At 37.5% G+C, this 26,512-nt stretch overlaps 1 protein-coding gene across 1 annotated transcript; it reads left to right on the plus strand.

The window, feature by feature from the left end:
- Positions 1-244: 244 nt before the first annotated feature.
- Positions 245-25,566, plus strand: LHX8 (LIM homeobox 8). The gene is made up of 9 exons (XM_045801363.2): positions 245-435; positions 2,412-2,498; positions 2,903-3,064; positions 6,902-7,023; positions 9,040-9,260; positions 9,763-9,866; positions 14,443-14,538; positions 20,487-20,670; positions 24,902-25,566. Exons 1-9 carry the CDS (start codon positions 355-357, stop codon positions 24,976-24,978), a joined length of 1,134 nt encoding a protein of 377 aa, XP_045657319.2. The 5' UTR covers positions 245-354; the 3' UTR covers positions 24,979-25,566.
- Positions 25,567-26,512: the final 946 nt, after the last annotated feature.

Consider the following 26,512-nt stretch of genomic DNA (forward strand, 5'->3'; position numbering starts at 1 on the left):
GGTTTTCCTTAAGGAGGTGAGGCTATTCCTCCAGGAGAGGACTCCCCCCGCACACACACCCCCTTCCCTCCCTTTATGTAAGGTTCCACCCTCTGGAAAACAAAACTTTTTTTTTTTTTCTTTTCCTGGAGGGACAGACCTCAGTGAAGTTGGGATAAGAATCTTAAGAACAGTTCACCAGAGTGGTAACGGCCACAGCGGCCTCTTTGGACGAAGACTTGCTTGTAGCATTCTCACTCTTCTCGGTGTCAGCTTTTATTAGTGCTTTGGGGCGGGGGAGGGGGGAAGATCGGCAGACACGGACGGCCGCTGACCCTCCGGAGTTGGTATGTGATAAGCAGCCCTAGCAGTGCCATGTATTGGAAAAGCGATCAGATGTTTGTGTGTAAACTAGAAGAAAAGGACGTGCCGGAGCTGGCAGTTCCCCCTGAGAAGGTGAGCGAGCCGACGCCTGGCCAGACCAGCTGAATTGCAGTTTCCTTGAAACGCGAGCTGTTTGGGCTCCTAAACGAGGTTCAGAAATTACCTGTAACGGCCTCATCTTCAGACCTGGCATTTTTTTTTTTTATTACGTAGTAGCGTTAGTCAGTAATCATTGCCTCCCCTCCCCACAAGCTCACTTAACCTGAGGCATGGAGACTGTAATTTGGGAGACGAAGCCTCGAGCCTAAGGCGTTCTCGGGTACATGTGAGTCGTGCTTTTGTTCTTTTTGCCGTGGTGATCGTGGCGGTGGGGAAGAGCGAGTCGGGAGGTCCGGGCGGCTGTCGGGTGGGATCGGGGGCTTGGCTCCTGGTGTCCAGCAGCTCGCGGGCGCTTGCCGGCCCGGAGGCGGCGCCGCGGGCCCACCGCGGAACGGAGGGAGTGGTGGCTCCTGGAAGGCCTCGGGGGATTCCAGGGCCGGCCAGGAGGGCCATTTTACTTATAATACAAAAAAAAAAAAAAAAAAAAGGCAAAACCCAGGGCGAGCGAGTCACACCTTTCGTCGAGTAGATGGGGAAAACTGACAAGCGCTCACCTCACTCTGGAGGCAGGACCCGTTGGTGTCTCGCGTTTTAAGTTTGAAAATCTTCGGCAGCCTGTTTGAGCGCCTCAGAGGGACCCGCGTTGAGTACCGCTGACTTTGTCGGACGCTGGCGGGGAATACCCAGCTAACGCGGGACTTTTCTGCTTAAACCCTCTTTGTGTCTGAGAGGATGCGGCCTCTGAGCGGCGGCGCTGGGACCAGCTTAGAGAGCGCAGTGGAGGGTCCCCCTTTAGGGCCGGGCGGCGAGGGGGTCTCCGGGGTTTGGACGGTATCTCGCCTGGCGCAGCCAGAAGGAGGGAGATGAAGAGTCAGAACCGCAGGTGTGGGCTGCTCGAGTTCGGCACTCCCTCCCCCCAAACTAGAGTTTTCGTAAACGAAGACAGAAAAAGCCTACAGAGGCTGCGTTTTCGTTTAAGAACAAAACTCCAGCAAAGGCTTGGAAACACTTGAGTAATGCGCGCTGTTGCTTTAAAACATTTTGACCGAGGTTGGGTGAGTTTTAATGGCACAAATTAAATTCAGCTGGATATTTTCCATTATTCGTCCCGCTTTTTGCGCTGGTTAAAAATAATCCTTTAGTAGCTCAAATGTTGACTTACTGAGCAATAAGTGGCAATTTACACCTTAAAGAAACGAGTGTAAATCACTCGCAGCTCTAATTGCTGTAAGTTTACGAAAGAGCTGCTAGCTTGGTTTAATCTGAAGCATTTTCATTCAAATTGTCATCGGAACAAACACCAGGCTTCTTAAATCCCGCTGTAATTAGCTTTCAAGTATCCTATTAAACCTCTTCACCTTTCGTGCTATCCAATTCAAAAAGCTCCCTTTTAAAAATATATATGTGTCTTGCTCTTTTAATTGAGGTTATTAAAGAAATCAAGTTTCTTCTCCCACCCCCTCCTCAATCCTCTTTTCTTCTCTCCCACTCCCCCCCTCCCCGCCCCTTGCACCCGCTTTAGCCTGGTGATCCCCGCTCCGCCGTGATTGACGTCTAGAAAGAAAATGCTTTGTGCTGGGATGATTGTTATTAACTTGTTACCCCCGGCAGGGGGGCGGGGAACCGACTTGCTCCGGTGAGCTCTAGGGACCCGCGCCCCCGAGAGCGCCGCAGCGCGCCGGTCGAGCCCTCAGCGCTGCGGTGGCCGACTTGCCCCGCGCTCCGGCAGCGCTGCCGCGGCTCGTGGCCGACAAGGGAGGCTGCGCTCCCGCCGTTTTGCCCGCGGCGCCGGGGCCCTGAAGCCTTGACGGCTGCACGCGCGGCCCGGCGCCCTGGGGGCCTTCATTAGCCCGCTCCGCGTGCCAGAAGCCGAGGCTCTGGGCTGAACGCGCCGGCTCTGAACTTCTACTCTCCGTTTTCCCCCATTTTCCCCTCCTCCCGCCCCGCAGTGCCAGGGTCTCATGTCGGAGGAGTGCGGGCGGATTGCAGCCCTGGCGGCCGGGAGGACTCGGAAAGGCGCCGGGGAAGAGGGACTGGTGAGTGGGGAGGGACACAGCTATTGGCAAGACTGGACGTGTGGAGGCAGCCAAGGACGAAGCGCCGCTGTCCCCGAGCTCCTTCGTGGGCCCAGCTGGCCCCTCGGGGAGCGGGTAGAAGGAGGGCTGGGGCAGGGCGGGGTGGAAAGCTGAGCTGGCGAGACGGGCTGGGCAAGGCTGTAAGGGCTTCCAGGGTCCTTGAGGTCAGGGGTCCACAGCCCCAGTGGGTGCGTGGCGGGAGCTTGGACCGAGGGGGGGGGAGAGCCGGGAGCGAGACCTCACGAACTGGGGGTGGCCCGGGGGAAAGGAGGGGAAGGGGTGAGGGAGCCCCGGTGGTTCTGTGGGATAAGGAGAGGAGGAGGGGTCTAGAACCGCGTGCGACTGCGCCTCACGGCTTCCTTCAGGTGAGCCCCGAGGGAGCGGGGGACGAGGACTCGTGCTCCTCCTCGGCCCCGCTGTCCCCGTCGTCCTCGCCCCGGTCCATGGCCTCGGGCTCTGTCTGCCCCCCTGGCAAGTGTGTGTGCAACAGCTGCGGTCTGGAGATCGTGGACAAGTACCTTCTCAAGGTAGGGTGGAGCCGAGAGGCCCAAGGGGAGCGGGGTTACCTTGGGAACTCTGGGAAAAGAGAAAAGTTTCCTCCCCCCTTTTTTCCTTTCAAGTTCTCGTGCAGGTTGTAGGCTTTCTCAGCAAATCAGCCCAGTCTAGGGCAAGTCGAAAGAGTGGGAGAAGAAGTCATAGAATCTCCCACGTTGCAAAACAGCTTGTGTATATGACACGTCTGGTCTAGAAGTGCCGATACCCCGGGGTGGTTGCACTAGAGTCAGCCACCGACTTGTAGAGGAGCAAAAGTGGGTTAATCCTTTAACTCCTTTTGAAACAGGGTCCTGCCTGATTATTTTTACCGAGCCTGGGTTATGGTCCCTCCACCCCCAATAACACCCCTACACCTGCCTTCTTCTAAGAGTTCCTGGTCAGTATATGTTGGCTGATTCCCCTTTGCAGTGTCTCCTTTGGTAAGGACCACTGTAAAGTGCCTTAAAGGGTGTTTTCTGGACAGAATTTTTACGTAGTTCCACGTTAGTAACAGTCACTCGAGGCTTTTTCAAAGTAAGAGGTTGTGGGACCATTTACATGAAAACCATTTTCAGAACCTCCTTCCCCTTATTAATATTTGGAGGCCACCCAATGCTTTTTTAATGTCCCCTCCAGTTCTTGTGAAAAAAAAAATGGAAATCAATGTAAAGCTAGCCCCCCCCCCAAAAAAGAAGGAAGGCAAGAGGGAAAGAAGGCAGGAAGGGAAGCTAAAAGAAAGAAGAAAGAGAGATGGATAGGTGGATCCTGGGATGAAGTGCTAGTTTGAGAATTGACTGTCTTAATTTGTTTCACTTCTCTCAAAATATTGTACGGGAATTTTGGAGTAGAAATTCTGGCAGGCCACAGTGAAACATGTCACTGAGTGCAGGGTCATGGTCCCATCTGTCTTAATCCTAATATCATGGGTTTTCAACTTCAACAGCTCTTTAAAACCACTATTTAAAATAATGATCTCTCCTACACTGAATTAATAGCAAACCAGTTCACTTTCTATTCCCTCCTCATCAGTCTCCCCCACCACCCCCTCCCCCCATTTTTTCAAAAGATTTAATTATGGAGAGTATGAGTTCAAAAAGCAAGTTATTGGGCTTCTTTAAATTTCTACCTCAATGTATAAAGCTGTTTAATCTGTAAAGTGGGAATAATACCCTATAGATACAACCCAGATAAAGCACCAAAAGAAGTTTTGGTGAAAAATTGAAAAGTAACTAAATTAATTTTAATTGAGGATTGAGTGTTACAGCTGGCAAATTAACATGGCTCTCTCTTTAAATCTACATTCTTAAGATACCCTTTTCACTGTTCTAGACCTGAACCTTTTTGGATATCTCAAAATCATCTTTTGGATCAAAACTAGTTTGTTATTTTCAATGAGCCCTTTCAATAATTAGCATAATCTTTAAGAATGTTTCTGAATGGGTCTATAAAGGCTTTTAACACTTCACACCAGCGAGGATTTAGAAAAAAAAGGGCATTATAAAGTGACTCTTAACACACCTCTGAAATAGTTTCTAGTATTCACTTTTAGAATATATTTGTATATTATATTTACTTCTATTATATAAAATACCTAAGTTATCTGAGTAACTTACATAAAGCTTTTTGTTGTAGGACTGCAGTCCTCCCAGTGAAGTCTTCTATGTACCGTCTTATTCTATCGCTTTTTGTACATATTAGTATATTAGCTCTAACTAAAGTTTGACATTATATGAGTATATAAAAATTTTGAGTTTTTTTTTTTCATTTGAGTACTTATTCTAAAAGAGAAGTTTAAATTCAATTTGAGACACTGGTGAAAAATAATTGTTAGACCTAGTAGAGTTTTTGAGTGTACAACTGCTTAATATAGAAAATATAGAAACCATTTAATATAGAAAAACACCATCTCATGAGGCAAGTAAAATGAAGTTAAAACCAGAAAGTAGGAGAGGAATTAGATGTGTCTTTTGCCTCATCTAAAATTTCAGTGCCCTGTTGTTTGGATGGTTTTTCTGGCTTGGTCGCATATACATAGACAGATTGGATCGATAACAGCCATCAGGAAAGGTCTATATTCTCTAGAATTTTCTCTCTTTACCTTTCTTTCCTCCCTGGAAAAAAATGGAAGACAAATATATTTTTTCTTTTTTAAGTAAACTTTAAGGGAAGGTGGCAAACCAGGCATTAGGTTTGGTTTTAGGGAGTTAGAAGATAGCCATGACTCTGCTCTGAAGCCTGAATTTACACTTGCTTGGAGAGAGTGGAGAAAAAAAAAAAAGAGCCTGGATAAGATCAAAATGTAGAAGTCCCTAAACATTGGAATGCTAAAGGAAGCCTGTATTTTTAAATTTTAATTGGCCCATTTTAGGAAAAAATAGAAGGAAAATACATATTTATTTCTGGGTTGTATTAACCATTGTTAATATATTTTTATTCTGATTTCATGTTTGTTTGTTTCTTTCTTCCAAGTTTTCTTATGTAGTAAGCATGTAGTCCAAGACCAAAATTTAAAATTTTAAAAATTTCACCAAATTGATATTCTTCATTAATGCTTTGGAAAGAGGCCCATAACTGCAATTAGAAGCAAGTGAAACTTTTTCCTTCAGCTTCAAAGTACCTTTTATATTTTGTATCACAAACATTTTGAAAAAAAAATTTTGAACAGTAGTGCTAATCTGATAGAATCGTTGGACAGATAGGGCTTTTGCTACACTATTTCATAATAAAGACTATTTCACAATTTCCCCTTTTCACAGTTTCCTAATTACTATTTTAGATGTTAGATCCATTTGTAGGGTGTAACTGGTGTTTTTGCATCATTGCTGTTCTTTTACATGAAATGAAATTATGCTTAATTGGTTAAACATAAACTCAATTCTTGTGTCCATTTAACAAGAGCAAACGTTGGGAGCCTGTGTTATAAGCAAGTTCAATCCAATACACATCTTCATTCTTGAAGGCTGAAGTGGTGGTGCTTATAGTATTATGGCAACAGTTTAAGGTGAGGGTTATTATGATTTGTTCCCTGAGTTGACAATATTTCATGTGCCTATTTAGAAAATATAAAGTGTGATTTACTAGACACTATTTTATGCCTTACTACTTGGAGTATAAATGGCAAACAATGCTTGGCTGCCTTTTTAGAACCACTTATAATCAGATTAATTTTTTTCTCCATTAGCTAAATCATTAGGGTTTCAATAATTTACTCCTTAATTCTATTATTTAATGTTAGAAGGTAGCCAGGGTTTCTGCCATATCAACATTTAAATCTACTTTAGCAATTTCTGTTTGGTAAGGGAAATGGATTGCCTGGCTTCTTTATAAGGGTAAGTATCTTACAAAGCTGCTTTTTCACTTTCTTTCTCTCTCACTTCAACTACTGCACCATTTATAATTGGCCAAAAAATAGATTGAGAAGGTGTGTGGCTTGACTTCTTTAGCTACCAGTTTTCCTGCTGGGAAGAATTTCGTGAAAGAAAAAATAAAACAAGCCTGTATGTAGGACTTGAAAGTGACCAACATTTTCCGTGTTCATAGAAGTTCAATTTCAAAAAGAAAGAAAAGGACACGCCCTGAATTCTTCAAAGGAATAAACAATTTAACACACAATGTAAAATATGCTGTTGTGATTTTTCTGGTTGGGGTCTGAAAGAGAATATATCTAGACACATATTTGTGTAAATGACATCTTTTAGATAGAAACATTCAGAGCATGTGTTAAAATATTAAGGACAGTTTTTAAAATTGCTTAATGCACAAAACCAATGAATGATACTGTGAGTGTGGTATTAAAATTGTTTCTTATCCTGCCCCTTTTTCCTTTACAGGTGAATGACCTGTGCTGGCATGTTCGGTGTCTCTCCTGCAGTGTCTGCAGGACCTCGTTAGGAAGGCATACCAGCTGTTATATTAAAGACAAAGACATTTTCTGCAAACTTGATTATTTCAGGTACACTGTGGAACATTTTTTAGTAGACACTCCACGATAATACGGAAAGAGAATTTTGTAAACAAGCTTTCTTGTCCTGTTTTATGTATTGAAACCCAGCTTTTCTTATATAATGGATTTCAAAATGAGAATGCTTCACATTTTTGAGGTATCACTTATATCAAAACAAATAAAATAAGCATGTTTATGTGTTTTAGAAATTCAGTGTACAAAAACTAATTTAAGATAATTATTTCCTCTTTGGGAATGAAAGGTTTAGATATTAAAAACAGGGAAACTTCTCCTTGCTGTGCATAGGTAAAGTATAAAATATCAGATGACTTATTGTGACAAAGTCTGGTATTTGCAGGGGATGCTAAGATGAAATGAAATAATTATGGTGGGAAAAAATCAAGGTTTTGTTAAGTGTGTACCAGTTTACTATAGAATGATCCCTAGTTATACCTACAAAATGTCAGCAGTTTGGAGACTGTGATAAACCATATAATTTATAGAGTATTCCAGTTTCAGAAATATACCAAGTCTGATTATTCTATTTTAAAATTCTGTTTCTTTTTGTCTGTTCTTTGATCTTTGTTTTGTGAGATTGTATTTGCCTAAGATATTAAATGTAACATTTTTTCTGTGATCTCTTTATAAACTGTTTAAATGTACAGTTTCTTCAAAGATATAATTCAATTGTTAATGGATAGCTGTCTAGAAATTGAAATTATTTCTAAGCATGACTTTTTAAAATTACCATATTTTTTCTTTATTTGCATTTCCAAATGAAGAAATATGTTCATCATGAAATTGGGAAATTAACACTATATAATGAAGTTTGTAGTACTAATTATGTTGTTTATACTCAGTTTCAAAAACTGGTTTCAGAGAGTTTAGTGATTGATTTGAATAAAATTGCTAATTAAAAGCACTTCATAAAACCCAAATCCTTTATTTTATAAAGTCACAGAATTTTATAATTACCAAAAACATATATTTCTCATTAGGTTTAGTCTCCATTTCCTCAAAAATCATAGCAATTTGTCTCCTCTTTGACTTAAGATATGCAAGTCTTAATTTTTTTAAGATAATTTAAAGCTTTTTGAAAGGTTTAGTTTCAGCAAGTTATTGAAAGTCTAGTTTTTCAGGATTTTTTTTATACTTCATATTATATTCTGAAATTTAGTTTTAGGATTCACTTTTTCAGATTAGCTTAAAACTGGCAATACCTCTAAAGATATGATGATGAATAGAAACAGACACATATCTAGTTGATGTGGATATGCAAGTCCATGACTGTGATTATGATAGGAGACATTGCAAAGAATGTCCTGTTACTCAGGTCAGGAGAAAAAAGAAATATTTACATCTGGCATTTTGTTACAATTAACGTGCATTTAATGTCCAGGTAGGTCTCTGAAAGTTTTAGATAATATTTCTCCCCCTCCTGTGACTAGCAATGCAATAGCTTTTTCACCAATGGAAACATATCTGAGTTTTCATTCCTCACTCTCAGAGTGAACAGTTTCTGTTCTACCCATTCTTTGATAATATCAATTTTAAATGTTTAAATATTTTAACTTAAAAAATCATATTTAAAACATTTTGAATTATCTCAATTTGTTTTTAAGGAGTCATTATATTTTCACTGTATGCTTTTGCACTTTTAGGTTTCAATCTGGAGTATATGTGTGTTTGTGTCTTGAATCTCTAATTCATAAAGGCGTTGATATTTGTTACAAAAGGGATATTGAAACTCATATTGCTTTTATTTTAAAAGAAAAAATCCAGTCTTCCTTTAAAGTAACAATGAGAAGTTTTTGTCTTATGAACAGATTTGAAGTATGGCTCTATCTCAAGTCTTGATTGCTTACCATATTGACTTTTAGAAAAATAATTGATTCCTGTTTCATTTTCAAAAGATTTAAATACTTAGGTTAATCCAATGAGTAATATAATATTTTAGTTTACTCAGGCTGATGAATATCTCACCAAATATTAAAATCTTCATCTCCTGCTCTTCTGTTTATGTAGAAGGTATGGAACTCGCTGCTCTCGTTGTGGGAGGCACATCCATTCTACTGACTGGGTCCGGAGGGCCAAGGGGAATGTCTATCACTTGGCGTGCTTTGCCTGCTTTTCTTGCAAAAGGCAGCTTTCCACCGGAGAGGAGTTTGCTTTGGTGGAAGAGAAAGTCCTCTGCAGAGTGCATTATGACTGTATGCTGGATAATTTAAAAAGAGAAGTGGAAAATGGTAAATATATACTTAAAATACTTTGGAGTCTTTTGGGACAGTGAATACAGGGAATAAAAATGATTTTTCCTAAGGTCATTTTAATGCATTATTTTGTGCAGTGTAATTGTGGTAAAACTCATTAAGCATTCTACTGTTAGTGATGATCTCCATGTGTTTATATGCAGGCAAAGCCATGGCATGTGTATTAGCCTGTACCATATTCTCAGGCAGCAGCCTTGAATTTAAGGTTCTGTTTTGCTTTTTGTAACCAGTTGTTTTCCTGTATTTGCCTTCTAAGGATGAACCTTAGATGTGTGATCTTCTAACTTTTTGCACTTTTGAGTAAATATTCAAGCCTGTATATTGTTTCCACAGAATGTTTCTAGTGTGTTTCAAAACTTAACTGACAGATTTGGACAATCTACAATTTCACATGAAGCCAAGAGATGCAGGAAACATTGCTTGATCAGTGGACCCGTTTGAGTTACCAACATGTATGCTGTTGTTTTTTAAAATGCAGGCAATGGGATTAGTGTTGAAGGCGCCCTCCTCACAGAGCAAGATGTTAATCATCCAAAACCAGCAAAAAGAGCTCGGACCAGCTTTACAGCAGATCAGCTCCAGGTAGACATGACAATGAATTTATGATTTTTTTGAAGTCAGTCCTGACCAAAACAAATAAACAACACAAACAACAAAAAAAGCCAATTCCCCTGCCCCATCCCCAAAACGCCCCAGACAATTTCGTGCTGCCTAAAAACATTTCCATGTTTTCAAAAAGGTTTAGCCTGTGCTTTTAGTGAATGCTAACTTGGCGAATGTATGAACACATACTTATAGCCATGACCTGGTATGAACTAGTCATTCAAGCTTTGTTTCCCTGGGTTTTATTGGCATTAATGTCACAATGCAAACAAAATACTAATCGGTCCTGATTTCCTGATAAAGTCAGTTTAACCTGGGCATTTATTTACGTTACTACATATAGTGGGGATAGAAGACAAAATATTTTAAGACTATAAACAGAAAGAGATCTACAGTATATGGGCCTATGGGACACTAATGTGTTCACATTTTTAACAAATTACAATGAGCCTTTTATTGGCTAAGTTTGTATAATTTTCTGAATAGGAAAGACTTGAATATGCCTTACCATAAACAACAGGAATCTAGTTACTGACTCCACACCAAGTAAACTTTTTCTTGTTTTTAAAAGGGATAATGGGAGCTAATTCTATAGTTTGATGCTAAAGGTTATGTTCTCTGAAAAAGGAGAGATTATTTTCAGTTTAGTTGCCCTAAATATAATTGTTATATGTTCAATTCATGTCAATTGTCAAGAAAATAATTAAATAATTACTCCTTGCTTTATCTTTAAGTCTACACATATAATGATTCTTTCTGGCATTTTTTCAGATAAAGAAATCACGTTTTCTAAAAGATTAATGTGGATGAGGTATTTGTTTTATGTTAAGGTAAAGTAACATTTATTGAGCGCCTACCATGTACTACTGGGTGCTTTACACATAGGATGTATCTTAGCTCAAACTTTAAAGGACATTCATACAATATTAACAAATGAGTAAAAGTAATATTCTGAAAATCACGTATGGTATCTAAGACTTGCCAGTGTTTAAGATGAATACGGTAAAGGGGTTTCAAGAGAGAATTTTTACTTGGGGAATGATTAAGAAAGAAACCTTGATATGGTACAAATATTTCAAGAGAACTTAGATCACATAAAGTCCTAAATTAGGAGATATGAATACCTTTCGGAGACCTGGCAGCAAAATATGCAGTAGCTAAAGGATGTCTGAGTTAAAATAGAATTTCTAGTATAAATATATTGTTTACAAAATGGGCTGTTTCCATGAAGGACTGGCTATAATTTTAATAATTATAAGGCTGACAGTAAAAGTTTATATGAAATTAAAATTATTGAAATTATAATAGTGAAAGCTTGAAACAACTTTAGGTAGATATACAATTTCATATAGGAAGATAATTACAGGTACTAATTAAATAAAGAGGTAATAATATTTGTGATGGTTTTTGTGTATCAAATCCTATGCTAGGCATTTATCTACATTCTCTCCTTTAATTCTTAACAATAATTCCTTGATGTAGGTAGCCTCGTCCAAGAGGTGCAGGAACTCCCCTCAAGGCAGACAACAAGGGAATGGCCGAGAAGAGATTTGGAAACTTCCCCAATCCTCTGGTCTTTTCATTTTGCTTGGCCATCAGACTATGAGTGGAATAAAAGCTCCACTTAATGGCAGTAGCAGCTAAAACAAGAGTGAGATTCCAAATCTTGCAGATAGCTTTATAGTTTCAAATTGCAAACATCCATAAGCTATTCGCATCCTCATATGCATTATTATATGAAAATGTGATCTGAATCATAAGTTTTTAAAGATGTATATTGAAATCATAGGTTTTAGAAACGACCACAGAAAAAATGAAAATAGAAGTGATATGCCTTTAACGCATATACTCAGTTTTTCAGTATTTATTAGTATCTATCTTATACCAGGGATGGCTGAAACAAATGAGACACAATCTTTGTTCTCAAGTGGTTCTTTATACTCTAGGAATCTGGAAAACATAGCTGTCAGTTTTTTAAAAACTTAAATCATTATATTTTGCTAGAACCTCTAATAAATCAGGCAGTGTACCGTCATGGCCAAATTGTCCTTTCGGAAAACTGAGTATGTTCAAGCAGTGCTTGAATTCAGCAAAATAATAAAATATTATAGGTGATCAATAAGTCCAGGCTATTCATGAGTACTGCTTTGGACGAGGAGAGTTAAGATGGGAAGAATAAACAAGATAATTTCCCAAAATTATTTAGAAATTTACGGGAAGAAAAAATAGTTTAAGGCTCACAACAGAATAACATTTTGTGTTGGCAAGAAAATTTCAAATATTGTCCCATTTGTAGAAATGGTATTTAAGAAGTTCCTGCCAATATTGTGGTTTGCTTATTGTAGTTGGAAGCTCTTGCTCAATGATTATTAATATTAAACACGCCAAGGTTAGCACCTATTTTAATCTTTCAGATTGCCTTGCTCAGCTGCTACCATGCAGATACCTGTCATTTCTGGGATTTCCTGGCCTTAAAATGATGAGTGTCTACAAAGGCTCACTCTTTGACCATGTTTAAAAAAAAAAACTCAGAAAAGAAGTGGGGTGGTTTCAACATCATTAGTGACTGGAGAACAACGAAATTAAGTTGAAACTAAAAGGCTTTTTGTGTGTGTGTGAGATTAAACATTGATAAGCACGTCTTACGTTTCCTTCAGCATATACTGATTCTAAATCATCAGTGTTCATTTAAGGTTTTTTTTTAAGTTTTATTCCTCGATGAGAAATTGCTTTATTAAGTATAACTTAGTTTCATTATTAAACTTGTGAATTTGAAATGCATTTGTGAAAGAGCATGCTGGTTTTTGTTTTATAAATTATCAATAATGGCCTAACAAGCAAATCCTTAATTATCTGTTTAGCTTTTCCTCTTGAAATATTAAAAAAGCAAAGATCATTAATTTGCTCATTCTTTTTTTTTCTTTGGGATATTACATGCTAAACTACATATGAACACAACTATTTGTACATGACAAATTTGAAGTAACACATTTGGAATAAGAAAGGAAGAATAAGGTGAACTGAGCAAAATTATAAACTTTTAGGCCACTTCTGCCTGTTTTTTAAAGTAAAAATACATGTGCCGTTTACAGTGAGTGTGTGAACAAACATGGTTGGACAGGAAGCCAGGAATACCTTATTCTAGAAGTCATTAATCAGAGAGAACTTAACTGAAAAAATTACATAATTTGTAAACTTCATAAGGTTTCCTGGAACAACATTGATCTTTCTTCTTCACAATATCTTCAACTTTTCCTCACATTGTCCGGGTTCATTGTGTTACAAACCCTTAAGTACATATTATGTGATAGGAAAGGATATTAGCTCCTGGGGATATGAAGAATAAGACATTCCCTTTGCCCTCAAAAAGCTTACTTTCTGCTATGGAGAGCTAGACTTGCCAGTGAATTATTTAGCTGCCTTGTGATGTGTGCTGTGGCAGAAGACTGTCTTGTATGAGGAACATAGTGGAGAATGCAATTAATTTTGCCAATGGAAAATGCTGCTGAGGCCAGTGGTGGCTTAAGGTCTTCAGGTGGATTTGTTATCCCCATCCCACACCCATAGACATGTACAATTATGTTGGATGACAAACTCCCCTCTCCCATTTTTTATAATACTTTTTAAAATATTTTATACTGCTTCCCTCAGTTGACTGACTTTTAAGTAATAAAATTCAAATATCCCTCTTGATTCCCATGATTTCCTCTTCAGTTAGAATCCAAAGCCTTTGGCTTGTGATTTATTCTGGTATTCCCTCCACTCTGTGCTTCTCCCTTTACCTCGTATTGTAATTATCAGCATGTCCATATCTTTGTCTCAAAAAGTTGAGACCAGGGACAATTTTTTCATGTATCACTGTCTCAAGGCACTTAGCACAGTGATTCTAATCCAAAGGTTCATATCAAATCACCTGAAGGCTTTTTCAGAATACAGATGTTTCGATCCCAGGAAATTCTTATTCACTGGGCTGATTGATATCTTTTTTAAGATCCCTGATTTTGTTTTGCATGGAGCAAGTGCTCAAAACAATTGATGTTGGATTATTACAACTAAATGGAATCCATGTGTTGCACTGTATACTATTTGCTGACTGATAAAATTGTAGTATGGGCCTATTTAGCTCAGCAGAGGTTGGAGGTAAATTTGATAGGATTTTTGTATTTTTAGAAGTTTTCTAATGCAAGAAATTTTTAACAAAATGGAAGAAATAGTAAATAGACATACTGTTTGTTCATTTCATTTGTGTGTAGAGGAATGGAAGAAGAGCAAAGGTGAGCTCATTTTTAGCAGCATAGTTGAGAGACAAGTTTTATGTTGAAATGGATTATTTTTTTTAAGATCTCAATGTAGTGACTTGTTTGTAAATTTATAACATACACTTTCTTTTCATTTGTACATATTCATCCATATTGATTTTCAAGTAATAAAATACAAGTATCTTATTTTCTTGAGCATGTCTTATCTCTCCTGTCATTGAAATGCAGAAGATTGAGTTTCTTATATTTAGCTGCTTACTACCTTTATTTTATTATTATTTTTTTAATAAAAACAGGTTATGCAAGCACAATTTGCTCAGGACAACAACCCAGATGCACAGACCCTCCAGAAACTGGCAGAAAGGACAGGCTTGAGCAGACGTGTGATACAGGTGATTATTTTAAAGGTTAATCAGGAGATACTAAAAGGTCTATTCTAGGTCTTTATGAATGTGCATTGTGTGTGTGTCTGTCTGTGTGTGTGTAGAAATATCAAAGCATTCGCTTCCCATTTTAGGTCTCTACACTCTATATCAATTTTTTTTTTTAACCTGATAATTAGCCTGCTTGGGCTGGGCTATCAATTGTTAAATGACTTTGTGTACAAGTTACTTCATTCAGTGCTCACAGCAACCCTAAGATCCTCAAGCTAAAAAAGACAGCTGTGGTTCCAAGCTAGATCTGATTCTGAAAACAGTAATTTTTTTCCCACTTTTCTGTGATTGTATATGTGAGTGTGTGTGTGTGAGTGTGTGTGTGTGTGTGTGTGTGTGTGTGTGTGTGTGTGTGTGTAGAGGGACTTGATGACCTTTGTTAAAGATCCAGGCAGAAGGAGTGGTGGGAACAAAGCTAGGGAAGGATAATTAGAGCAAATTCATTGAAATGTTAATTTTATATCTGCAAATTGTGAGAGATGAAATTGTTGGAGCTGAACTTATAGGGGCCTGTGAGTATAGAGTTCTGTCCTGAGCAGGTGAAAGCCATGTAGCTGGAGGCACTAGATGGCAAGAATTAGGGTTGAAAGAGGCTAGAATAGAGATATAAAGATTAGTTGGGATACCCAGCAAAGTAGTGATTTTTTTAAAAAGAGATTTAAATGGGATAGTGACCTAGGATTCATTGAGAAACATTTTATTACGTGCATGCTGGTGGCAGAGACACAAGAGAAGGACCTGGCCATATAATGCGGAAGGAGAGAGAAGTGAAGGATGACTCTTAAATTTGAAGTCAGAGTATCCACAGGAATAATGCTACTGACAGGAATATTCAAGTCAAAGAAAGGTGATTTAGTAATTGGGAGGGAGATGAATTTCCTTTTAGCTCTGCCAAACATGCAGCGATGGTGGCAGTTGGGCGTATAAACAGGTGTTTTAAAAGATGAACAGGACTCAAACAAAAAGATCCAATGCCATGAAATTAGTAAGATCCTTTAGAATGAGATCATAGACAGTAAAAAGAGAAAAATGGACTTTAGGGAGAGAGAAGGATAAGTGATGCTATTTGAAAGGGACATAGTAACGGCCGGGATCAAGGACTGAGTCTGGTAGAAAAGCATCATGGAAGCCAAAGGAATGTGTTCAAGCTGGAGCTGGCCAACTATGTCAAGATCTTATAGAGAAATCAGGGAAATGGAAAATAATTTTAAATTACATTCAAGGTTCAAAAAAGTTTGTGGAATTAATGCAAGTAACCATAACCAGCAAGGTGAAATTTAGTTGGTGGGAGGCGAGGTAAAATCCAACGTTGTATATATGTTTTATTTCTTAAATTGGGTGGCTGATATTTCTTAAATAGGGTGCTCATTCTTCAATTTATTATTAAGCCTGAGGTATTTAATAATTAAATTATCTATACAAAGAAGCTGATGGGACAAGACCTGATGGTACTGCAGTTTCTCTAAAGACTTAGATTCCCAGTAGATTTGGCTGATTCCAGTATAATGGGGATCTCTGAGGAGTTGGGTCATACGACCTCAGTGCTTTTCACATGTCCAGGGTATTGTGTTTATTTCAGAGTGCAAAATTTTAAAAAGAGGTCTAACAAGAAACCAATCTGAACAGACTGCTTCCTTTAGAGACAGGCTAATAAGGTCATGAAAGAACTAGAAATCATGTGCTAATATTAACAGCAATAGGAATATCTGTCTGGAGATGAGATGGTAAGGGAAGGAATAGTATAAACAGAGTAAGTATCTTTAAACATATGTGGAAGGCTGTCCTGCAGATAACAGAATCAGGTCTTTGCAAGGGAATGAAGGAAAAGGCAGATTTCACTCATGATGAAGAAATTTCTCAGCATAAAAGTCTACAAAAATGACATGGGCTGCCATTGGAGGTGGTAAGTTTCCTGAGCCTGGAAATGGAGCTTCTTTTGTTGTGATAGTACAGACTCAATGGGCTGAGGGTTCCTTCTAATCTAAGAGTCTATGCATTCAATGACAATGACTGCTCCAACCAAGTCAATTCATGACTAGTATGTTTTAGATTATTTTGAAGTTGGAAGTAAAGGAAAATGATGCATTTTCTGAGAGCTTTTCTTATTATGTGAATAAATAAGGACCCCAGACAATGTCACAAAATTTCCAAGTATTTAGGTCACCAGTAGTATGGGCAAGTTATCTTGATTCCAAGTACTGGAACTTGGAGAATATATTGTTGGATGGTGGTTTTTAATATGCAAGGATTGAATTTAAATATTTTTGGTTGGATGGCAAAGGAAGGAGTACTAGCATGCAAATATATATTATTTGTATATATACATATAGTCCTTCATGGTATTTTTGAAGAATCAATTGCTGTGATATCAGATAATAATCATAACCTCTTTGTCCAGTCTACTTCCTGGCATTGGGCACACTTTAGAAAAATTCTCTTACTAGGCCTTGACTCTAATGTGCAAACTAGGTTACCCAAATATTAGGTAGAAACAGTGGTCTGATACACAGAGACAATCTCGCCTTCACTGGCTAAATTTGGCTTAGTGAGAAATTAGTAACAGAGCAGATCATTGTCATAACTGAAATCACAAAATAAAGGTGGATGATTTTACTTTTCACGCTGCTTCCAGATACGGTCACTTTTCACATGCCCTTTCTGATAGGTGAATTACGAGTTGTGTATCTTACAGAAACAGGATAAAACATTGTTCTTTCTTCCTATCAGTGTCCTGGGAGTACATGTCCATATTAAGATTTATGTCATTTTTATTGCTGCACATCTTAAGCACGACACAATTTATTTTATTTCCAATTTTTCATTGTCCTAAAAATGCTGCAATGAATAACACTGTATGTACACCCTGCTCGCTTGTTCCTTATGATAAATTTCCAGAAGTGGGGTTGTTGAGTCAAAAGATAAAACATTTTAAACGTTTTCAGGGCCTTTAGCTGATTAACTGATAGTACAAAAATGACCTTCCAGAAAGTTCGTACCAGTTTATTCTGCCAGGAGCTACATATGCAAGTACCCTTTCACCAACCCATGCAAATCCTGAATACTGTCATTCTTTTTACGTTCTTTCCAATTTTGGTAGAAAATAATTTTTGTTTATATTTCTTTGATTGTCAATGAACTTTAACATGTTTGCTTATTTTGTAATTTTAGAAATTGTATGTTTTTAGTCCTTTTTTCTATTGGGTGGTTCCTTTTCTCTCCATCTTACTGATTTTTATTCTATTTACCATGTTAAACTTATATAGTTCAGTTTCTTTTTCATTTATTTTCTCTGCATTGAACTTTTGTATATATATATTTTAAAGACTTTAGTTATTTTAGAGAGAGAGTGAGCATGAGTGGAGGGAGGAGCAGAAGGGAAGGGAGAAGGAAGGGGAAAGAATCTCAAGGAGACTTCTCCCTGAGTATGGGGCTCCATGTGGGGGTCGATCTCACAACCCTGAGATCATGACCTGAGCCAAAATGAAGAGTCAGATGCTTAACTGACTTGAGCCACCCAGGCGCCCCAGAACTTTTATATTTTTATGTGTTCAAATCTCTCAATATTTATTTCTTTTAGCTTTGGCCCTTTTTATGCTTCTTCACCTAGAGAGTTTATCAATATTGACTCGTTTCCTTAAATGTTTATGGTTCTAATTATTTACACCTAATCTTTAATTTATCTGGAATTAACTTTTGGTTGTTAGTGAGGTAGGAATGTTACCATTTTTTTTCTCAGAAATGATTAGCCAGGTTTCTCTACATCAGTATTACGCCATGCTTTCCCAATAATTTGAAATTCCGTCTTTTTTGTACGTAAAAGTCTGATATTTGGCTCTTCGGGCTTTCTTAGAGATCCATCTTATGGATTAGTCTTTTCTTTTTATGAATGTCTATATAGGCTGCTCTTACCTTACGTAGTTTACAATTTGTAACTCCAAAAATTTTAAAGTATGTTGCTCAAAAGAAATTTTAACTCTTCTCGGAGGTTTGTAAAACAGAAGAAATTTTAAGTCAGTGAGGAGGGTCAAAAGGACTTGTATTTGAATCTGAAGTTGGGTAGCCCCCATGCCAGAAGTTATTTTCTGATGTCTGGAATTGTCAACTATATTTTTCTGTGCAAGTTACATGACATTTTGTGTTTATAAACCCCTCTCTGCTGGATTACCTATTGATGATCGTTCCAAGGAGCTATTTGAATCAGCATTAGGGTAGTGTTTTTGCTGACAAGTCATGCCTTTTTCATATTTCCAAAGTCTGGATTTTTTTTTTTAAACAACCAAGTAGTTTCCATCCAGTATATAATTTATTGGAGACATAAGATACTTTGGAGAAACTCTGGGAACCATAGTGCCATGTTCATTAGGTTATACGTAGCCCACTGGGGTGCCTGTCTTCTGGGTACTGTTGGGGAAAAGGCTGGTGGCAGTAGTTCTCTTTTACAAGTTGGAGAACATGTGAGTATATCTTCTTGACTGGGTGAGTGACAGTAGCGACACCTATTAAGGAGCCTGTGGAGAGAACTGTGACTGAAGACTTTGGGTTTGGTCTCTGTGTAAGTATCTAAGAGTCTAATACTCCAGAAATGGAGGAGAAGGCTGTGACTCTCTACTCCTTTTCCTTTATATATGCCTCTGTCTTGTTCCTGAAACATTTCTTGGGTGCTACCTTTCAGCCACGTGCCCCGGGCTGCATACCCCATTACATGATCCCTTTTTGTTACTTTAGTTTTAACCCCTAGAGTTTATACTTTGCCAGCCCTCTACTTTTGAGTCCCAAGGGCAGGATGTGTCTTTGAAATCAGGTCAGCTTTTTTTGTACAAATTCTTTTGCAGATTCCCTCTGTTCTACATTATTCAGCCCTGATTCCCTTTTGCTATCAAGTAACTTCCTACCAGCCTTGAGCAGAGGCTTATGCCCCTGATCTCTCCCTGGACTTCTCCTCTGACACTAAAATGTTATCTTTATTTCCTTAAACTTTTTATTCCTTCACTTCTTTTTCTCCTCATGACAGACTTGTTTGGAGTGATAGCAAATAAGTGCTGTGATATTTTAATATTTTAATAGAGTAACAGTCTGTAGTCAAGTTTTATCTAACAATAGAGAGTTAAAACACAGGCAGAATAATTACTGGGAACATTCTGGGCAGCCTAGCCTCCCTCACCCTGACCTGGATACAAAGCTATGCTTGCTTTAAATATGTTTCCTTTATATCTGTGATAAGAGTAGACAACAGGATGATTAGCTCTTTACATTTTGTGAACTGTTTTTACCAGTCGATGTTTATTCTGCTTAAGTATTACTCATTTTTTCTTATTGTAAGCCTGACTTTAACATACTTCTTAGGGAATAAGTCTATGTATTCACTAAGAGAAATTCAACTCAGCAGGTTAAAATGTGATTGGAATAACTGAATCAAGAGGTTTGTAGAAAGCTTTAAGTTCTCAGTAGGATTTTAGTCATTTGGAAAAGGATTTGCAATAAGTCCAGCAGGTGTCTAAGAATAAATTTAGTTGAGGTTTTTGTTGTTGTTGTTGTTGTTGTTAAGTTCTGATTTAAAGAGCTTTTTTCCATTTTTCTTCTTGTCCCAAATGCCAGTAGTTAAAGCCAAGGAAACTTTTCTGGAATTCTTGAACTTCTTCCCACCCTTTTTATTTTGGAAGATGCTGGTGTAGTATAGAATTGGCTTTTAAGCGAATCACCAGATAGTTATTTGAGCAAAGAAAATGACCATTGATATTTGTGCAAATGTTTTTCTTCTGTCTACAGAACTGTTTTATAAGCTTGGTTAGATTTGTACCATGTCTATATGGTAGAGAGATTGAGGATTCATTTCTTTTTAAACTGAGTTGATAATGTACTCAGAAGCTGACAGGTGACGTACCTACATTGCTTTTCTCCTCCCTCAGGTGTGGTTTCAGAATTGTCGAGCACGCCACAAGAAACACGTCAGTCCTAATCACTCCTCCTCTGCCCCAGTCACAGCGGTCCCGCCCTCCAGGCTGTCTCCACCCATGTTAGAAGAAATGGCTTATTCTGCCTATGTGCCCCAGGATGGGACGATGCTAACTGCGCTGCATAGTTACATGGATGGTAGGTATCCCAACCTTTAACAGCTGTTGCCCAAGCACAATAACTGATAACTGCTAATTTTAGCTGATTGATTGGATTCATATTTTGAAATATTACCTCAGTCGTAGCTGAAAAATTGTGCGTGGGGGGTGCAGTAGGGAGTAGAAATATCCAAACATTCTTATTTCTGTGACTGCATTTTAAGGGACAAGTTTAACACCCACTTCACAGCTAAAATACAAATATTGATAATGACTGTTAGTGCTTGATTTTTTACTTAGGAAAACAACTTTTTTTTTCCTTGGTTTTCACCTGATATTTAAATAATTTATTTTCCTATGGTCAGAGAAAGTATTCAGACTCAGAGTTTTATTTTTTTTTTAATTTAAATACAATTAATTAACATATAGTGTATTATTAGTTTCAGAGGTGGAGTTCAGTGATTCATCAGTCTTGTATAATACCCAGTGCTCATTACATCACGTGGCCTCCTAAATGCCTATCATCCGGTTACCCCATCCTTCCACCTCCAACCCCTGCAGCAACCCTCAGTTTGTTTCCCATAGTTAAGAGTCTCTTATGGTTTATCTCCCTCTCTGATTTCGTCTTATTTTATTTTTCCCTCCCTTCCACTATGATCCTCTTTTTTTCCCCCTTAAATTCCACATATGAGTGAGATCATATGATAATTGTCTTTCTGATTGACTTATTTCACTTAGCATAATACCCTCTAGTTCCATCCATGTCATTGCAAATGGCACACTCAGTTTTAGATTGGAGTTAGTATACTGAGTTTTGTTAAAGAAACTTTTTTATTGAAGCAGAACATACATACAGAAAAGTGCACACATAACAAGTATCCAGCTTGATGAATTATTAAAGTGAACATATCCATGTAAATACTGACCAGATGAAGTAGTAGAACATAATTAACACCCCAGAAACCTCTCTTATGTTCCCTTACAGTTATTATCCTCTTCCTCCAGAGTAACATAGCTTTGACTTCTAAAATCATGTTTTAGTTTTGCCTGTTTTTTGAGCTTTATATAAACTGAACCGTATGGAATGTATTCTTGTGTATCTCACTTCTTTCAACTACATTGTTCGTGAGATTCACTTGTATTTGTTGCAAGAATCAGTGATTTGTTTTATTGTTATATAGAATTCCACTGTGGGGCTATCTCACAATTTAACCATTTTATGGTGCCTCACCATTTGTGTTTGAGCATGTTTAGGCTTTTATGAATATGCTGCTGTGGACTTTATTGCACATGCCTTTTGATGTACATTAATTCACACTTCTGTTTGGTGTGTACCTGGGAGTGGAACTTAGGGTCATAGGCTACCCATACGCTCAATTTCAGCTGGTTCTGCCAGTTTGCCATAGTGGTTGAACCAGTTTACACTTGGCCCAGCACTATGTGAGAGTTCAAGGTGCTCTACATCCTTGCCAACACTTGGTATGGTGTGACTTCTTAATTTTAACCAATGTGATGGTTGGGTAGTGCTCATTATTTTAATTTGCTTTTCCCTCACGACTGATGAGATTGAGCATGTTTTTACTGGGCATTTGTATTTTTTTTTTTTTTTTTTTTGCGAAGAGCCTGTTCATGTCTTTCGTCTGTTGGTCTGTTGGCTGTTGGCCTGTCGTTTTGGTTTTTTTCCTTGATTTATCTTAGTTTTTACTATATTTTGAATATAAGAAAGTTTTTTTGATGATTATGTGTGTTGTAGATATCTCCTATTCAGTGGCTTGCCTTTTCTATTTTCTTAAGGGTATGTTTTGTTGAGCACAAGATCCTAATTTTAATGTAGTTCATCAGTTTTTTTTTTTTCCTTCATGGACAGTGCTTTCTTTGTGACCTATTCAAGACATTGTTTCTCCTCAAAGATAGTGACATATTCCTCTTATCTTCTAGAAACTCATCTTACCTTTAACATTTAGATTTACAGTACATCTGGAGTTGAATTTCGTATGTGGTATGAGATAGGAGGCAAAGCTCTTTTGTTGTACTGATAAAAAAACCAATTTCCCAGCTGTTTTGTAGTGCCACATTTCTCATAAATCAACTGTTCATATAATGTAGGTGTTAATTTCTGTACACTCTAATGGACTATTTTCATTTATTTTGTATACCTAATTGTTTCAATTATGCAATTTTTACAATTCTTGATAGCCAGTAGAAAAAGTTGTCTTACTTTCTTGTAAGTTTGTATTGCCTATTCTTGACCCTTGCATTTCCATAAGCTTTACCAGCTTGTCAATTTCCACTGAAAAATAAATTGAAATTTTGATATAGTCTATTAGATCACATTGTAAGAAACTGCCATCTTACTAATATCACCTTCCATCCTATGAACTTTTTCTATTTATTTAGACCATCTTTAAATACTTTTTTATATTCTAGATTTTTTGGCTCAGTAATCTTGCACATCTAAAGTTCATTCATAAGTATTTGTTTTAATGCAGTTGTTAATGGTATTTCCTGTGTATGTGGAAATCTAGGTTGGCAGCTATTTTTTTTTTTCCAGCCCTTTGAAGGTAAGATAACATTGGCTTCCGGCTTCCGTTGTTTCTATTGTTTAGAATATGGATAGTTACTCTGATGCTACTTATTGTTGAAATCAGCTCTTGGTCTTATTCTTGTTCTTTTGAAAGTAAATATTGTTTTATCCCATCTTTTCTCTTTCTGTTTGGTTTTCAGTTTTATTGTAATGATATGCTTCTTGAGTATGTAGTTTGATGTATTTCATCATGGAGAAGTCTCAGTTTTGTCTCTACAAATATTGTTTCTGCCCCTTATGAAAAAATTCCATACTTTCCAGCCTTTTGACCTTCCATGCTTTAGTCTGGGTATTTTCTTCTAACTTATCTCCAGGTCACTAAGTCTCTATCTAATATGGTGTAAAACTCACCCACTGAGTTCTTACTTTCGGTTATTTTATCTTCAGTTTTAGAATTTCCATTTCATTCTTTTATATAGTTTTCACTTTTATGCTGAAATCTTCTATTTTTGCCACTTAATTCCTTAATAAAATTATTCTTATATTAATTTTGGTTATACTAAAGTTTATATCTAATAACTCCAATATCTGGATCTTTGTTTTCAGTCAAGTCGTGTCTTCTTATTTGCCTTTTTATTTTTTATTGCACTTCAGATGTTGGGTTGGGTATGAAAACCTAGAAAGAATTTGAAGCTCTGGATGGTCTCCACCAGAGAGGATTTGGTTTTGGCTCTGGCAGGAAGTTAGGCTAGGGTAAGATCAACTTAATCCAATTAGCATGAATCCTCATGAATGCTGGTATATTTCTGGGTCACTACTTGGATTTCGCCTTTTGGGATCCCAGACAAAGCTTGCGTTTTGTTGTGTTTTGTTTCTGTTGTTTTAAACCAGGCCTTCTCTTCAGTGGTCCCTGATCTTCTGTGTTTGTTCCCCATCTCCCAGCCAAAGTCAAACTCCTGAAAGTCTGCTCAAATTCTCAGCCTCTCAGACAGCCCTTTTCTTTTAAAATTGTCACTAAATGTGGGGCGTAGATGGTGGAAAGTAGCCTCTTTTATTTCCATTCTCTTCTGGGATTGCTTTGCAACTTCTCATTGTCTTGGTATCTTTCAGATGCCTTCCAACAGATTTTTAAAAATTTTGGCCAGCTTTCCTAGTTGCTCTCAGAGGGAGGTTTGGTTTGAAGCATCATAGACCTTGCTGAGAATGGAAACTTCATTTTAAGTGTTGGTTAAATAAAAAACCAGAGCCTATACCATTGTTGCTATTATACTAGCATTAAAATTGTGTTCACATGAATGACTATTGTGTTGCCTGGGTTAAATGTGCTTTGATGTATGTTTAGGGAAGAGGCGGTTAAGCATTCATAAAGGAGAATGTGAGGGGGAGGTCATCCTATAGACACCTTTATATGGAAGCTAGCAGCATCTCTGCAGACAAAGCTTTTGTGTTTTCTAGCTGCAGGATAAAGTGCAGTGAATGGGGTATGGATGGAGGACATTAAAGTGTCAAAAGCTTGTGGCCCCAAAAAAGGTTTTGGGGTAAACTATTCCTGGACTCTCATTTAATACTGTACTCGCTATGCTGAATAAGTTAATGCTTCTGCTGAGGTTAGTGGAATGAGTGTAGCTTGGTGCCCTCAGCTATAATGAATAATGAAAACGCATTGCCTTGGATTGTTTTTGTTTGTTTTTAAATCAGTTTTATTCACCCTACAAAACTGATCCACAAATTTCTTTCTATTTTATAGCTCATTCACCAACAACTCTTGGACTCCAGCCCTTGTTACCCCATTCAATGACACAACTGCCAATAAGTCATACCTAATTCCTTTTTTCAGGGATAGAAATGATTAAGGATATAATCTTGTCATTTATTATGTATAATTAACCATTGAAAAGATATTAATGTTAATTTTTTATTTAACACTCAAAGCATTTTCAACATCACTTTGCTAACCAGGTATGTATCTATAGTTGGCCTGCAAGACACTTTTACTGATTCTTCATTTTTTGTAAAATTTATGTTTACAAGAAGAAAACAAATCAAAACTTTTTTTTGTATTGTCTGGAAATAGTTCACTCTAGTGTGTATCTGTTAATTTATTTGTCATCAAAAGAGCACTTTGCCTAAAAGAAAGGACTGACAAGTGTGCAAAATGTTTACAATCCTTTGTGAAATCGTAGTTTATCATTAGTTTGTATCTGTAAGTTATTGTTATAAATATTACCTGTATTTTTTTGTTATATATCAACTTTATACTTTGAGGCTTGTATCTGTGAATTTGCAACTGAAATTTATTTGGCCAATGTTTTCTGAATGAAATGAATAAAGCTTCTGTTGTAGCATGCCATGCAAACACATTATTGTGTTTGTGGTTGATGAATTATGGCTGTAAATAACACTATAGTTTAATAAGCCCACCACTCTAAGTTTATTAAACATTTTCCATTCTTGTGAAAGTTTCAACCGATTTGTCCTTTTTTGTGCGTGTTTTCAGCATTAAGTCGACGTTAGTCTCAAATATAACAACTCTTAATTTTAGAGAATCATTTTGTTTTGAGCTGTTTTGAGTACATTTTAGTAGGAAGCTTATTTGTAGATGATTGCACTTAACAAAAGAACACGTGAAAACATCTAATTTGGCAAATTATCCCTTTTAGTCTAGTTAATAAAATTAATGTGGAAGAAAAGACAGAGCATTTTTCAAAATGACCTTTTTGGGTATCCCGAATCAGAAATGAAATATGGGCCATGAGAATATATATCTTCAGGGGTGAAAAAGGAGAACTAAAGTATTTGGAGTTTATGAGCAATGTTTCTAGAGCAGACTCTTTACTTTTTCTTCCTAGTGAACACTCTTTAGGGATTGTGGTTCTGAGAGCTGAAATCTAAACCCCAGGACTTTATCCTATGTAGCAGTGGACGCTTGTCTTGGAATTACAAAAGTAAGTGGTGCCACCCTCACTCATTTTTGGATTTAAAGAACTTAATCAGTACTCACTTCTTGTTTTTCATATACCAGTAAGGAGAAAAAAAAAAAAAAAGAGGTAATGGAAAAAAAAATCCCAAGAATCTTAAGTTTAAGTCTTTGTTTAACTTAACAGATTCACATCTGGCTGAGGACTGGAAGTAATAGTGGAGTATTTGTAATTCTATTCTAGTAATCATAAATGCAACCAGAAAGCAATCACGTGGGTGTAAGTAACTCACTATCTGCCTCAACCCAGAGGCAGTAAGCCTAAGTTTCACTATGGGAGAAAGGAGGAAAAAAAGCTTATTTTCCTCTTCTTTTTAAACCTACTACTCCAGTTAGAGGTGTGTTTGTTTTGTTTTGGTTTTTGGATTTTTTTGGCCAAAA

The sequence above is a fragment of the Ursus americanus genome, chromosome 12, assembly GCF_024610735.1.
Source record: "Ursus americanus isolate L20-20 chromosome 12, mUrsAme1.1.p, whole genome shotgun sequence".
Taxonomy (NCBI): Eukaryota; Metazoa; Chordata; class Mammalia; order Carnivora; family Ursidae; genus Ursus; species Ursus americanus.

Bases quoted from the DNA above. Each gene is read 5' to 3' on its own strand.
- LHX8 (XM_045801363.2), top strand. From the start codon at position 355: ATGTATTGGAAAAGCGATCAGATGTTTGTGTGTAAACTAGAAGAAAAG. The intron at 7,024-9,039 runs GTACACTGTGGA...CTGTTTATGTAG, and splicing joins TGCAAACTTGATTATTTCAG to AAGGTATGGAACTCGCTGCT. The intron at 14,539-20,486 runs GTGATTATTTTA...CTCCTCCCTCAG, and splicing joins TGAGCAGACGTGTGATACAG to GTGTGGTTTCAGAATTGTCG.